Source organism: Lathamus discolor, chromosome 4, assembly GCF_037157495.1.
Source record: "Lathamus discolor isolate bLatDis1 chromosome 4, bLatDis1.hap1, whole genome shotgun sequence".
In the NCBI taxonomy this organism is placed as follows: Eukaryota; Metazoa; Chordata; class Aves; order Psittaciformes; family Psittacidae; genus Lathamus; species Lathamus discolor.
The window spans coordinates 32,454,589-32,468,400 of record NC_088887.1 but is presented as its reverse complement, the minus strand read 5'-3'; the positions used below and the strand labels follow the sequence as shown (position 1 = coordinate 32,468,400).

The following is a 13,812-nucleotide window of genomic DNA, read 5'->3' as shown; positions in this document are numbered from 1 at the left end:
CAGCGCACTCCGAGGGACCCAAATACAGAGGAGCCAGAACAGAGACGCAATTAGCACTTGCTATGGGACGGAAGGCCGGGGGGGTGGGGAGCGGGGGGCGGAGGCCATTTGCCTGCGGCAGCCCCATCCCGCTCCCCCCGACCTCCCTCCGCAGCCGTGAAGAGCCGGCGGAGACCCGCGGTCCCTTCCCCCGTAACCTACCGTCGCTCACGTAGGCGCTTGGTGCACCGGCCGTGACCCCGCGGCTCCGGGGGGGCCCTGGCATCCCCCCACCAGGCACCCGGCTGCCGTCTGGGGCCGTGGCATGCGTGGGGCCGTGACCCGCGTGGGGCCTCCGTCACGAGACCCATTGTAATGTCATTAGGTCATCCGAGCACTCTCCCCTCGCCGCTCTCGCTCTGGGTAGAAGGGGCAAAATGTACCTGAACACACATACCTATGTGTGTGTGTATTGTATATACACATGCATATTCATATATGGCACACAATTATACTAGATATGAATATTATATATGTATACTGCATGTATATTACACGCGTGCATATGCATGTATATATGCATGTACGCAAGTAAGTACACCTACAAACGCACACATACATATATATTTACGGGTGCCTCCTCGCACTTCTAAGTGAGGTGAGAGGAAAGTGCGGGGCTGAGCTCCGGATCCCCGCTGCCCCGCAGACCCCGTCGCCCGGTGCCGTAGCGGCGGCGGCCGCTCACCAGCCCCTGATGCGACTCTCCGCTGCCCGGAGGGCCGCTGTTGACCAGGGCTTAACCCCGGAGCCGCTCTTCGGGGGAAGGTGAAGAAAATCCCCGAGCGCCCGGGCTCTGCTGCACGGGGCTCACGGGCCTGTAACCGCGGGGGGTGGGGCACCTTTGCAGGGGTTGTCACAGCGGCCGCTACAACATGAGCGGTGCCCGGGTCACCCCTCCCCGCCAGAGACAGGACTAACCCCCGCCCTGCCGGCGCCGTGCCCGACCACGCTTTGACTCGGCTCCTACCCGACGGGTACCGTCTTGATGCTGCGGAAGGCACGACGGTCGGGACACGCACGTACATAGACCCACTTCCACGGGGAACCGGCCTTACACAGTGCCCCTTGGGGGAAGCTGGGCTGCAGCCGGCGACTGAAGAAGCAGTGTGGAGGAAACCCTGGGTGTGAAGAAAGGGAGAGACCGGACAGAGCTGCGGGCAGAGCACTTAGCTCCACAGCCGCGGGCACGGGGAGGGCTCGGAGAGGAGGATGGGGTCGCCCGTTTGCAAAACACAATGCACCGGTCCTTAATATTAATCCCCGCGAGAGGCCTGGCTGGCGGGCGAGTGTGTTTGCTTAAGCTCGCCCGCCCCTCTGTAATTATCCTATTACACCAGAAAGGGCCCGGCCCGCCGTTGTCGAGGGAAAGGCCACGCTCTTTAACCTCCCCGCCGCCGGCGGAGGCCCCGTCTCCGCGAGCGGGACTTGCGCGGCCCCCCGCGCCCGCATCGCTACCCCGGTTCTCCCCTCCCGGGCTGTCTCTCAGGGACGCGCTGGCAGGGGAGGCCGGTTGTCGCACTGCTTCTTGGGGTGGCGAGCGGGAGGCTGGGGCACCCCTCCAAGCATTTGCCGCTTGAAATGTGGGGCAAAGAGGAGGGACAGGCGCCCCGAGGGGCTCCCGGGCCTGCCCGCCCGGGTTCTTATCCTGTTCCTACCCAAATCCACCGCTCTCCAAGCGCAGGTACCCAGCACCGCGCACGTCTTACGGCTGGCGTGCCCGAGGGGACCGGAAAAAGGATCTCTGCCCTGCCTTCCCGGGTGGGTTTAAGCTAAAGCTGGCTTCCAGGTCAAGGAAAGCTTGAGAAAAACGGTTGCACAGGGGAGCCCAGGCGATGTGACCCGGTTTTTACCTTCCTGTACTGCCCTTTTCGCACGCAAAACAGGAGCAGCCTCGCGGCGCTCCCGCAAGGTCACCCGTCGCATGGGGACACTTCTGGCTTTGGGGACGGCAGACGTAGGCGGCGATTAAACCCGCCGCTGTATTTTTGTGCTTGATTTTTTTCCTTTTCTATTTCTTTTTCTTTTTTTTTTTCCCTTTTCTTTTTCCTTTTTTTTTTTTTTTTTTCTTTTTTTTTTTTCCCCTCCCTGTATTATGCTCCGGCTGGGACTTTTCGCCAAGCAAAACAAACCAAAATTAATCTAGGAAAAAACCCCCACCAGTCGAAAAGAAACTGCAGCCTTTCAGGGAAATTCTCAAAAGTCAATACAACCTTCGCCCATCGCTGAAACTGGACTCATTAGAACAGGTAACAACAAATATACGGGTGAAAATATTGTATATATATATATATATATATAAGTTGAAAAGTAGCTGTATTTCAAGAGAGTCCTAACGGGTCTGATACACGAAGCTCCGCAATAGTTAACTAGAGAAAAAAACTGTCCGGGACGTTTCTGTGTCCTGTAAACAGCATATAGGGGACAAGAAACTGGCTCCAAGGCAAGAGAGAGGGTAGCACGTTATGTTCCTAACAAACGACAGTGATGTGGAGAAAGGGCAGGTTTGCGAATGTTTGCAACGGAATTCAGACAGAAAGAGAAAAGTCCCGGTTGGTACAAGGGTGGCCCAAACCTGTCGAGGTGCATTCGCAATATTCAACTCGGGGAATCCGAGGTGGCTGCAGGGACCTTCGGGGACTGGCTTGCCTCCGTCCGTTTTAGTAAGAAATTCCCCTCCAGGGAGAAAAAGAAAGAAGGAGAAAAAATAAAGCAATAATTACTTAAATATACAGGTGATATTTTCGCTGATACGCTGTTGAACCATAAATCGGGCGCACACACACACACAAAAGCACTGTTAATTAACATTTTTCCGTGATTCGAAACGAGGAAACTGCCCCGGGTGGGAACTCGAAGGCAAGCGTTTCTTTCCCAGGTGAGCTGTGTTGCAGAAGAATATTTCACCTTTTGTCTTTTTTTTTTTTTTATTTTCTCTCGCTCCTCCCCCAAGGGTTTAGACTAAAAATGGAAAATAAAGACGAAAATGTGTGGATGAAACCAGCCTCCAGCACCCCACAAACAAACTCTACGAGCAGCTTCTTCTCTGCTGGTCTCGCAACGCGCCGGGAGGCACCGGGGCTTGTGCGGCGCGGCCGAACTCTTGCGCTCCCCACGGCTCGGGTGTGTGCATGTCTCTGTGTGTCTGTGTGCGTATCTGTGCATGTCACTGCGTGTGAGGTGTTACGCGGGTCCGGCGGGCGCGCAGCACACGCGTGTCCAGCGTTAGGAGGCGAGATGCCGGGGCAGGCGCTGAAGAAGAAGCTCAAAAGGAGGGGAGTTAACGCCTTTTTACCTGGGGGAGGGGGGAAATATTGGAGGCAAGTAGCTTCCCGATGAGGGAGTGAGTCCCGGCACACGCAGGAGCCCCCTCTGTGCGCGGTGGGGCGGGCGTCCCGATGCTACCCCCAACCTTCTTCCCCCGTCCCCTGCCCGGCGGCGGCTGCTCCAGCCGGGAACCGCGCGGAAGGGGTGTGTGTGCTGGTGCCAGGGGCGCTTCAGTCACCGTTTGCAGATCACGGTGTGTTTTGGTAGGGATGCCGGTAGGGAAGAAGGGCCCAGCAGGAGGCAGGTCAGGGCTGGGCATCCACTCGTGTCTGTGGAAGTGGTCCCGGTACCAGCTGGTCAAATCTTTGGACAAGCACCTTTGCAGGTCTTCCACATTTGTGTGGTTTCCTGTGTTTCTGTCTCATGTGTTCATATAATACACGCAGTGGTAGATGGGTCCAGGCTGGGGAGAACAGGGCTGTGGGGCCAAGCACAGTGCAGGTCATAACTTTTGTCTGGTGTGCTTAGCTAATGTATTAACTGTGAGAAATACCACCAAGTTCCTCAGGAAAGAAAATATCATCAGATATTTTAACATTTACAGGCTGCAACATCAGCATTGGTATGAGCTCAAGAACTAGCAGCTCTTATCGTCCCCAGAGGAATCCCTTGTATTTTTTTTCCTGTAACTACTGTTCCCAAGTGTGGATGTATACACACACACGCTCACACACACAAATCCTATAAATGCTAATAAAACAGATTCCTCAGGATTTGTTTAACTTTCCCTGGCACCGCAATCTTATATTGATATTCAATGGGGTTACTAGTGTGCATGAGGATTACTAGTTAAGTATAGACCGTAGGATCAACCTTCTAGTATGCCACTTGAACATGTCCCTGCAAATAAGTGAGGTAGGAAACGTAAGCATTGACAATACGATTAATTTGCACTGCAGACTTGAAAGGAAAAAAGGAAGTTGAATCATGGTGCTAGAATTATTAAACTATGCAGAATTGAGGCCTCTGGTTGCAGGGGATCGTTTTCAGCTCTTTACTTGAAGCTGTGTTACTGCTATTGTCCAACCTTTGCTGGCCACATGGGACAAGATTTGGCAATAAGACAGAAAATTATTTCTACTGGGCATGAACTGGAAATACCCAGCTGGGGTGTGGATCCCATTTCTAATCAGAGCGGAGGGAGAAAGCTCAGTGCGCTCTCTTGTTACTCAGATAGCATTTTTAGTTTGTCAAAAGCAGCTTGAGCTAAGTATTCAGAAAAATATCTGCTGTTTAAACATGAAATAAGGCTGTTTTGTTTTAGTTTTTACCTTAGAACTAGTAAATTTATTATTTTCCTGTACATGAAGTAAGCAAGGTACAAGGTGTACACAATGTACAGTGCCTTTACATAGCATACAGTGATAATACAGGCATGAAACACTGCGGGAGCTGTTGAAGTTGATGGACTGATCCAAATGGATGACATTTGCAAAAAATATGTCAAAGTTAAAAACACTGAGCGTTCATGTTTTTGGGTTGGGTTTTGAATTTCAGTTTTTTTTAAGGAGAATAGGGTTATTTTGTTAAGGCAAACTTCATTCCTTTTTTTTCCAACTTGATCTGGAATTTGATGAATTTTCTGAAAGTATTTTCATAAAATTCAGATAGTTGATATTAATTTTCATGACCAGACTTTCATGGCCAAACTTTTACTTCTGCTAATATAAACTGCAAACCATATTTCAAATTTTAGCCACAGTAGAGAGTTTAAAGGGTGAAACCTGTCCTTGGGAACAGGAGAGGGAATGCATTAATCACAGAGAGGAAGCTTCTAGGATCAAGAAATAGGAAAAACCTAGTAGGAAAAGCACACAGTGGAGCATTTTTACTCTATCTGTCTGGAACCCTTTGAACATTATGAAAGTCAAAGTAAGTATTTTTATTTACTATTTTAAAGTTATGTTCAGTGACTTGAACTTGTTTTCTCAATGGCCCTAAGCTCATATGAATAGTGTGACTAATCTAGTGGAGATGAGTAATGGATCTGTGAGGAATAGAGGAATTCTGATTCAAAAACATCTCTCTGTTTTCTGGTGGTATTTTATGCTTCTTGGCATTCAATATATTATATAATGGCTGTCATAAGAACTTCGGTAATACTTTATGGTGAAGTTTATAAATACTTTAGTCATGATTTAGAAATGATGAATGGAAAACACTATACGTAATTATGTGATGTTTTACCATGTTCTAAGAACATTCACAAGCAAATGCATATGCTTTCATTAACTACTGTACCTTTGATTTGTTGTTACATCCTGATTCAATATTTTTGCATTTGCCCATTGAATGCTTTGTAACACATGTAATAGCTTATTTCTAAGTAGTTATTTTGCCATGTATGTGCAGAGAAATTTAAGTAAAGATTAATCTATTCACATAGGACTGAGACATTTTTGCAAGGGAGAAGGGATGAAGAAGGGAAGCTGAGGTTCTAGTGAAGGTTGCTTTTGTGAACTTAAGACCTTAGCCCTGCAAATGAAAGTCTATCAGCCGACTGTCTTAGCTTAAACCAGCATGGAATAATCACAGCAGTGCAGCTTCAGCAAGGCATGGCAAGGCACTGAGAAGAGTGGGAAGAGGGAGTCTGCCTACTTGCAAGTGTGATTGAGATGATTAGACAGGTCTAGCACGGGCATGGGAAAAACAACGATTCACAAGCTTGGCTCTTAGGGAACTGGTGGTTCAATGGATGCAATGCCTTTTTGGTTCAAAAGGCAGAGCAGAGGGCAACGTCATACCACAGTGTCTTGTTTGAAATGGGTTGCAAGTCTCTCAACCTGCATCCTTGCAGAGTCAAGGCTTTTTGTGTGTGTAAGGAGCCATTTGAGCTGGCCTCACCAAAGGCAGAATGCAAGAGATGTTCCCTGCCTCTGTTTTTGTCTTTCCATTATAAAAACAGACAGTTGTTTGATTCTGGTCACCACGAGCTTCCCCAGTAGCAGTGAGATTGAGAAGTTATGCCATTTGGATAGTAATTGCCACAATGCAACTGCATTTGTCACTGAAGCATTTCAAAACCATCCTGCATGGGCACACAAGGCATTTGCTTGTATTGGTAACTCACCCCTCAACAAACTCACACCAGCAGGTTTTGCAGCTGAACTGCTAGTCAGTCATCGGATGCATTTGAAAGGCGAGCTACTCTCAGTATAGGAACTTGCTGCTATTTCTCATTACTGTTTCCAGCTTTGGCTATAGCTCACATGCCTTCTTCCTTTTGTCAGGGTTCATATTATCAAGGTTTCCATGCTTTATTATGGGAACTTGGGATATGTTCGATCATAACTGAACAAAGATGACCTAAGTTCAGTCTCTGTTAACATTGGAAAGATCCTCAGAAGATACTGCCCTCTCAAATGATCTGTTTGACCTTTAGACACTGATGCTGAAATTTGATCCCCAAGACCCACCAATACCAAAGAATTAAACACTTCAGCCACTGGATGCCATTTAAATGTGCTCTCAGTTTCAGAGCTCAAAGCCAGATCCAGAAAGGGACTCAGGAAGAATGCAGATGCTGAAGTCTAAAATGGGAATGCTGAGCACTTCCACTCAGTTGCTGCCTAATTATGGATATATCTAAAGCCCAGTTTACATCATCACAGCTCCCCAAACACACCCCAAGTCGCATCTCAGCATCAGCAGGGCAGAGCTAACATGGCACCTGATGCAGACCAAGGAAGCAAGTATTTCTCTGCTTCTCTCCTTTGATCTGTGCCCAATACAGTCAATAAATACACTGTAAAAATGCGCTGAAAGCTTCCTCCTCTCCACGATCAATAGGAGAAGGTGTCCTCATGCATAAAACAAGGAGGGTCTTGAGGATCAAATTTCAGGTGTCCCTCCCATGGGAATCAGTCCTCTGGCATCAGTTCTTCATGAACTTCTCCAACCCGAGTCCTTCCCACAGGCTGCAGTTCTTCACAAGCTGCTCCAGCATGAGTCCTTTCCACAGGGAGCAGTCCCTCAGGAACAGGCTGCTCCAGTATGGGTCCCCTACGGTGTCACAAGTCCTGACAGCAAACCTGCTCCAGTGTGGGCTTCTCTCTCCATGTGGCCACAGATCCTGCCAGGAGCCTGCTCCATTGAGGGCTTCCTACAGGGTCACACCTTCTTCAGGCACCCAGCTGCACCCGCATGGGAACCTCCTTGGGCTGCAGGTGGATATCTGCTCCACCATGGACCTCCATGGGCTGCATCACGGGTTGCAGGGGAATCTCTGCTCTGTTGCCTGGAGCACCTCCTCCCCTCCTGCTGCACTGACCTTGGAATCTGCAGAGCTGTTTCTCCCATGTATTCAGGAGAATATTGCAGCTCTCCAGCTGCAATTGCACAGTTGTTGTGTTGTGGGGTTTTTTTTCCCCTCATGTTTTGTTTTCTTCTTTCTCCTTTTTTTCTGCCCCCCCCCCCCCCCCCATATCTGTTATCCCAGAGTCACTACCAGCATTGCTGATGGGCTTGCTCATGGCCACTGGTGGGTCTGTCTTGAAGCTGTCATTGGCTCTGTGCACAGAGAAGAAGCTTTTAGTATCTTCTCACAGAAGCCACCTCTGTAGCCCTCTTACTACCAAAACTTTGCCATGCAAACCCAATACACTTGTGTATTAAGAGTATATTAGAGGTATCAGGCCATTTTTCACTTGAGTGTGTGAAGTGGTTACTTTCCTACTGAATTAATTTCATTGCGCATAGAAGAATCAAGATTTACTGGGGAAACTTTTTATATCTTTTCAAAGGGGTTTTTATTTGGCTGTTTGTTTTTAATGTTTATTTGAGGACATACACTGAACACAAATGCATTAAAATTCTTTGGGGTAGAATGAGGTGCAGGACTTCCTCCTCCTAGCCAGCTGCCCTGCCAAGCCGGATAGGATCACGTTATTTTTTTCTTCCTTTCCTTTAGATCTTCTAGGCAGAGCAGCCTGGAGTGAGCAGGAAGGACTGGGAGTCTCAGCTCCATTTATATCCCGCTGTTGGAAAGATGGAGATAAAAGTTTGAACTTCCTCAGAGGCAATTGAACTTGCCCCTTATTTCATGAATTCAGGATCACTCTGTGGTCTGGCAGGAAGATGAGGAAAACTGGTGCTCTGCTTCCAGTCTCAGAGCTTAAAAAGCATTTGCTTTTTTTCTCTTCCCTTATTCCCACCACTTCCAAACAAACAAACAAAAAAACCAAATTAAAATGTTAAAAGAAATTCCAGTCAGGGAAGCTCGTGATGAGGAAGATGCTTAAGTCTGATGTATGAAAAAGGCTGTAAGAACCGTCCCAGTCCCTCAGCATCTCCCTGTGAAACACTCGCTTGGGCGTTACAGTGCTTAGCTTTTTTATGCATTCTCTTCAGTAGACTCCAATCCCATAGCAGATTAGGTAGCTAACCCTGAGTTTGGAAATGATGCTGGGATTTGGATTATTTACAAGGAGCTGCAACACTTGAAGCTTTATGTCTTCAAAATAATATATTTTTTTTTTATTTTCCTACCTTAACCAACCAACCAACCAACCAAACTAACCAAACCAATCCAAAACCAAGAAAAATCTGTGTTACATTACAATGGAGCAATACGTTAAATTATTCCACTATTTTGTGGTGCTTCTTAACTTGGAGTTTCCAAAATTCCTGACATCATATGTTCTCATATAACCATCTCCATATAACGAACCTCAGCCAAATAAGATTCTTGGGCTTAAGTCTCCAAAATGGTGGACACCATGCCACGATGGAAAGAAAGACACCTCCCCTCCACCCCTCCTTCCTTCCAAAACAGTGTAGAATTTTCTTGTATTTCCAGACATGCAATGTACTTATTTTCTGAGATAAGAAATCAGCAGATTCCCCCCATCAACAGAAACTGGTATACTGTAGTCTACAAACACTCCTTTTATCACTTGAATGGTTTCAGAAACGCTTTTATTTCTTCACCTCCTGCTACCCGATATAAAAGACAAATTCTGAATGTGCTTCCTCCTCTCTCCTCCCTTTTGAACTCAGAGCCCTTTCTGTATTTGTTTTCTTCCAAGTTTTCTCTACTTCAGGGTTTCTCTAGCGTTGGAGACATGCTATGAGCATATCATGGGACACCTTCTTGTGGCGGGGATTGGCAGACAACTGTTTACCCTGAATAGATTGCAAGTATCGCACAGTGCAAATACTCACAGTGGGATTGATTACACTGATGTCTCTGACCCTCTGAACACATGAAGCATGGACCAGAAAAACCAGAGGGGATGTTAGACTGAGCTGAATATTTGTGCAATTAATGCGAGATAAATATTCTCCCAACTGCCTACTCAGTGCTTTACTGACTGTTAGAGACCTATCATTAAGGAAGTTTGCAGTCTAATTCCATAAACATATAGGATTTCAGGCAGGTCAGTAGAACAGACTTTAAACTGAGACATATAAAAGCAAAGTGAGAGGAAATAGGAGCAAGAACACAGAGAATATTATTTATCATGAATGCCTGAGAGAATCATCTAGAGAGCTGAAATGAATTTAGAGAGAGATAAAGCTGACAGATAAATCTTAACCAAATCTGAGATGAGAGAAAAGCATGATTGGAGAAATAAAATAGATGTGGTGATGATAGCCTCTAGAAGAGGAGTGAAGCTCTGCAGAAGTTCAAACCCATTTTCAATAAGATGTTTTATCTCTGGGGATTACTCAACCAGAAACTGCAACTCCGCTGAGATTTGTCTCAACACCAGTAAAAATGCGCAGGTCTGATACTGCGAACAGAGTTCCTGCGAAGAGGCTAAACTCCTCATGAATCAGTATCATGGTCTTCAGTATTAACATGGCTTTCAGTCAGTGGAGGCTTATTCAAATGATGTAATGTTTTTAACTTGATATCCTATTCTGTAATCCTAGCGAGGACAGAGATGTTGTGGAACCAGGCAATACTGGAACAATCTTAGCTTCCCTATGAGCTTTTGGTTAAATGGCTTAATAATTTCTTAGGTTCAGCACCTACGGCACATAACTTGTCTCAAGAGACTGAAGTTTACTATCTAGTGAAATCAGATCTGATGCCGAAATATTAAAAAGAAGGACTTCAGTCCTGCCTGCCTGTGTTCTGGTCCACCACAGACATTCGCTTTTGCTTTTGATGTCCTCTGTTTTTATAAACCAAATGAAAAGAATTTTCAGACTGTTTGGGTATTCACATCTACATAAGCATATGCTTATGTAGGACCTTTGATAACTTGATTTTAAAGGAAAGGCAAATTAAGTAAGGAATTTCTCAACTCTAAATTTCCCAGGGTTTGACAGATTAAATCAAATCCGTAAGGGCATTTTACCATAGTATTTTTTCTGCTCAATCATGTGATTTATGTCCTCTTTTTATTACATGAACCTTTGTCTCAGTACTATTGGATTTAGTCTACTAATGGGTCTCAGCTGATTTTATTTTACTATCTGCAAATTTTTGCACACAAAACTAGACAAATGTTGTGCAGAGATAAATTAAATTGTGCAATTTAGTGAAAAAGCAAGTTACTGAGAGAATAAGATTTTAACTGTTGATCCAAAACAGCTCTGCATATAAACAATGGATCCTTGGTGTTTACTGTATACTATCTGTCTAAATACAAGGATTACTGTTTCCTCTGGTGTAGCAACTGGCTGGAGGTTCTCACTAGTAGCTGTTATTAGTAGCAATGACACATTAATTGAACTTCACTGCTTCCAGGTGTGTGGCACACTCCAGGGTCACCCAGTGCACTACAGTTTCATGTGTATTCAATTACTGTAGCGTTATGAAGGAATGCAACATGTCATGCATTAAAATGTCAATTACCACTTTTTATGGGATAGCGAGTAAAATAAACCGATGAGCTTTTCAATAGTGCCAGTTTTGTCTGCTTGGTTGCTGTAAGCATCCAATGAAGCATGCCTTCATTCCCTTCCTCATCTATGCAACCAGAAGAGAGAAATGCATTTAGAAATTACTGCTCAGTGTTAGAAATTGTTAGATTACTTGTGTATGAATGAGTGGTTTGGATGGATCATGTGGTATTGTTATTAGTGATGCATCATAGAACGGTTAGGGTTGGAAGGGACCTTTAAAGCTCATTTAGTTCAACCCCCCTGCCATGGGCAGGGACATCTTCAACTAGATCAGGTTGCTCAGAGCCCCATAGAACCTGACCTTGAATGTTTCCAAGGTTGTGGCATCCTGTTATGAATGAATCAGTAATGGTCCACCTCAGTGATTTGGTCTGAGACACTCAATGTCATGGGCAAAAACTCTCAGGTGTTTTCAGGGACACAAAACAGTTGACACCCTGCCCTCTATCTGAGTCAGCTGTAGCATCTTTGCTAGAGCAAATCTGGATGTGCTTCATAGGTTTTTCCTACAGTTTCTACAGTGTAAATGTTCACATCAGGGTCACCCTAGGAAATGCCCCCCTTTAAAGGGAAATGCCCCCCTTTAAAAAGAAATGCCTTTTTTTATCAAGGTATTTGTTCTCCCTAAGAAGGCCTCTTTCCTGTTGTCCCTTTAGGTGAGGTGGTGTTGTTGGGAAATCCCTTAAAATCCAACTTTTTGGATTAAATAGAAGGCTGAGTCTTTGAAAGCAAATTGGAGCTAAAGGATATGGAATAAAAAAAATCCCTGCAATATCACTATTGTATAATATTTTCATATCTCTCACTATTACTATTGTTTAATATTTTCATATATTTAATTATGTTCCATGACATTTCAATGCTCACAGTCTTTACTGGTAAACTATTTTTAAGATCTATTTTAAAATTATTTGTTTAATATGAAGTTCTGCTTAAGGAGTGAATGATTACCAAGCCACATGGGCCATGCCATGGTCAGCTGAATATTTATCAGCAGCATTTTTTTGTGTCACTGCATAAGACAAAAGTTGTTGCATAAACCTCACATAAGTAGTATTTATATATAGAGCTTTGTAAAGATCATGATAAGTAAATTACTAGATAAAGTCAGGTATTTATTTTAGCATTTAAACTGTGTAGCTTTTTAGTTTGTTTCTATAGACCTTCCTGACCTTGGAAGCTGGCAGGGATAGAAACTTCTACGGTGCTGGTAAGGACACTGGACCAGCTTCTTACATCAATAACATCCCGAAGAAGTATTCTAACTGATTTTAACTAGGTCTTTCAAAAGCTATTGTAAACTGTGAATTAAGAGAATGAACCTTTTATATGAAAGCCTGGGAACAGTGGAAAATAATGTGGTCTGCATTCATGCATGATATGTTTTGTATCACATTAATTGACTATGTTTCCTACAACTACAGGAGATTTTGCCCCTGATTTTGAAAGTTCTTATTGTGAAGAAAAAAACCCCACAGCCCCCATAAAAAGGCATCAGGCTGGAATCACAAACATGCAGCAGACCCAAGGATAAGAATAATAACAGAATTCCAGTAATTCCTTATTTTCTCCATTTCTCTGCTGGAAATGGGTTCTGAGAAAGTATCATCCCAGGGAGGCTCCTTGTCTATCATGCCAAAGCCATGTGGTATCTGGCAGTGTGATGTAGAGTTCAACCTAGGAATAAGACAATTTTTACTAAGGAATATGATAAATTTCCTGTAACTTGAGGCCTTTAAAATTAACTTGGGTGTGCAGATACATAGCGTGCTGATTCAAAACCCCCAAGTCTTATTTCTAGCTCTACAAATTTCATACCACTCCTATGAGGCTAAACACACAAAAGTCACAAGGGTAGCATTCTGTAGCCTGGATCCTGCTGGAGATTCAGGGAGATCTCTGAGAAAGAGAAAAGAAAACTGTAATGATCCCTTCCAGTCTTAAAGTCTACAAATTTGTCCTGAATCATGCAGAAAAATGCTTACAAAGTTAAAAAAGCACTCTTGTTTCCCAGTCCCCTATTTTTATCTGTAATCACACACAATACCTAGTTGCCTACTGGGGAAATACAGAAAAGCTAAATGAATACATTTTGTCAGTTTTGACCAACCAACCAACCAACCAACCAACCAAAGACAAAAAAAGACCCCCAAACAGGCTAACAGTTCTTTAAGACCCTGTGTGTCAGAAACAAATGTACTTTCATGGGTTCTTCAAAAGAATGCAGATGCCTAAAGAATTGTATACATCCTTTCTGTTGTGAGCAGCCTTTTGAAAGATAGAAGGATAAACGCATTTTTACAGTCTATAAAAATGTCTCTACACATACACATGCATATAAATACATATAGGAATGGTTATGGAGAATATTAAGTTGCACATCATTACTTTAGAAAGCACATAAATGGCTCTTTCTGGTCTCTGTGTTTGTGAAAAAAAACCAAACAAACCAAAACCCCATCAAACTCTAGATCACACAGCATTTCAAAATGAAAGTGCAAAATACGGACTGTGACCGTTTCTTATTTATAAACATGTGCTATAAAAAGCCAAAATATGTATTTTATTTTTAAATTCAACACACAAGTGGGT

General features: G+C 44.5%; 1 protein-coding gene across 3 annotated transcripts in view; it reads right to left on the bottom strand.

The window, feature by feature from the left end:
- Nucleotides 1-311, bottom strand: part of SIM2 (SIM bHLH transcription factor 2) — a 61,536-nt gene extending 61,225 nt beyond the window's left edge. For all 3 annotated transcript variants that reach the window (XM_065676932.1, XM_065676936.1, XM_065676938.1), the window contains exon 1: nt 202-311. In XM_065676932.1, the coding sequence (XP_065533004.1) occupies nt 202-265 (64 nt within the window). In that variant the 5' untranslated portion in view covers nt 266-311. The remainder of the gene's footprint in view (nt 1-201) is intronic.
- Between the last annotated feature and the right edge of the window lie 13,501 nt (nt 312-13,812).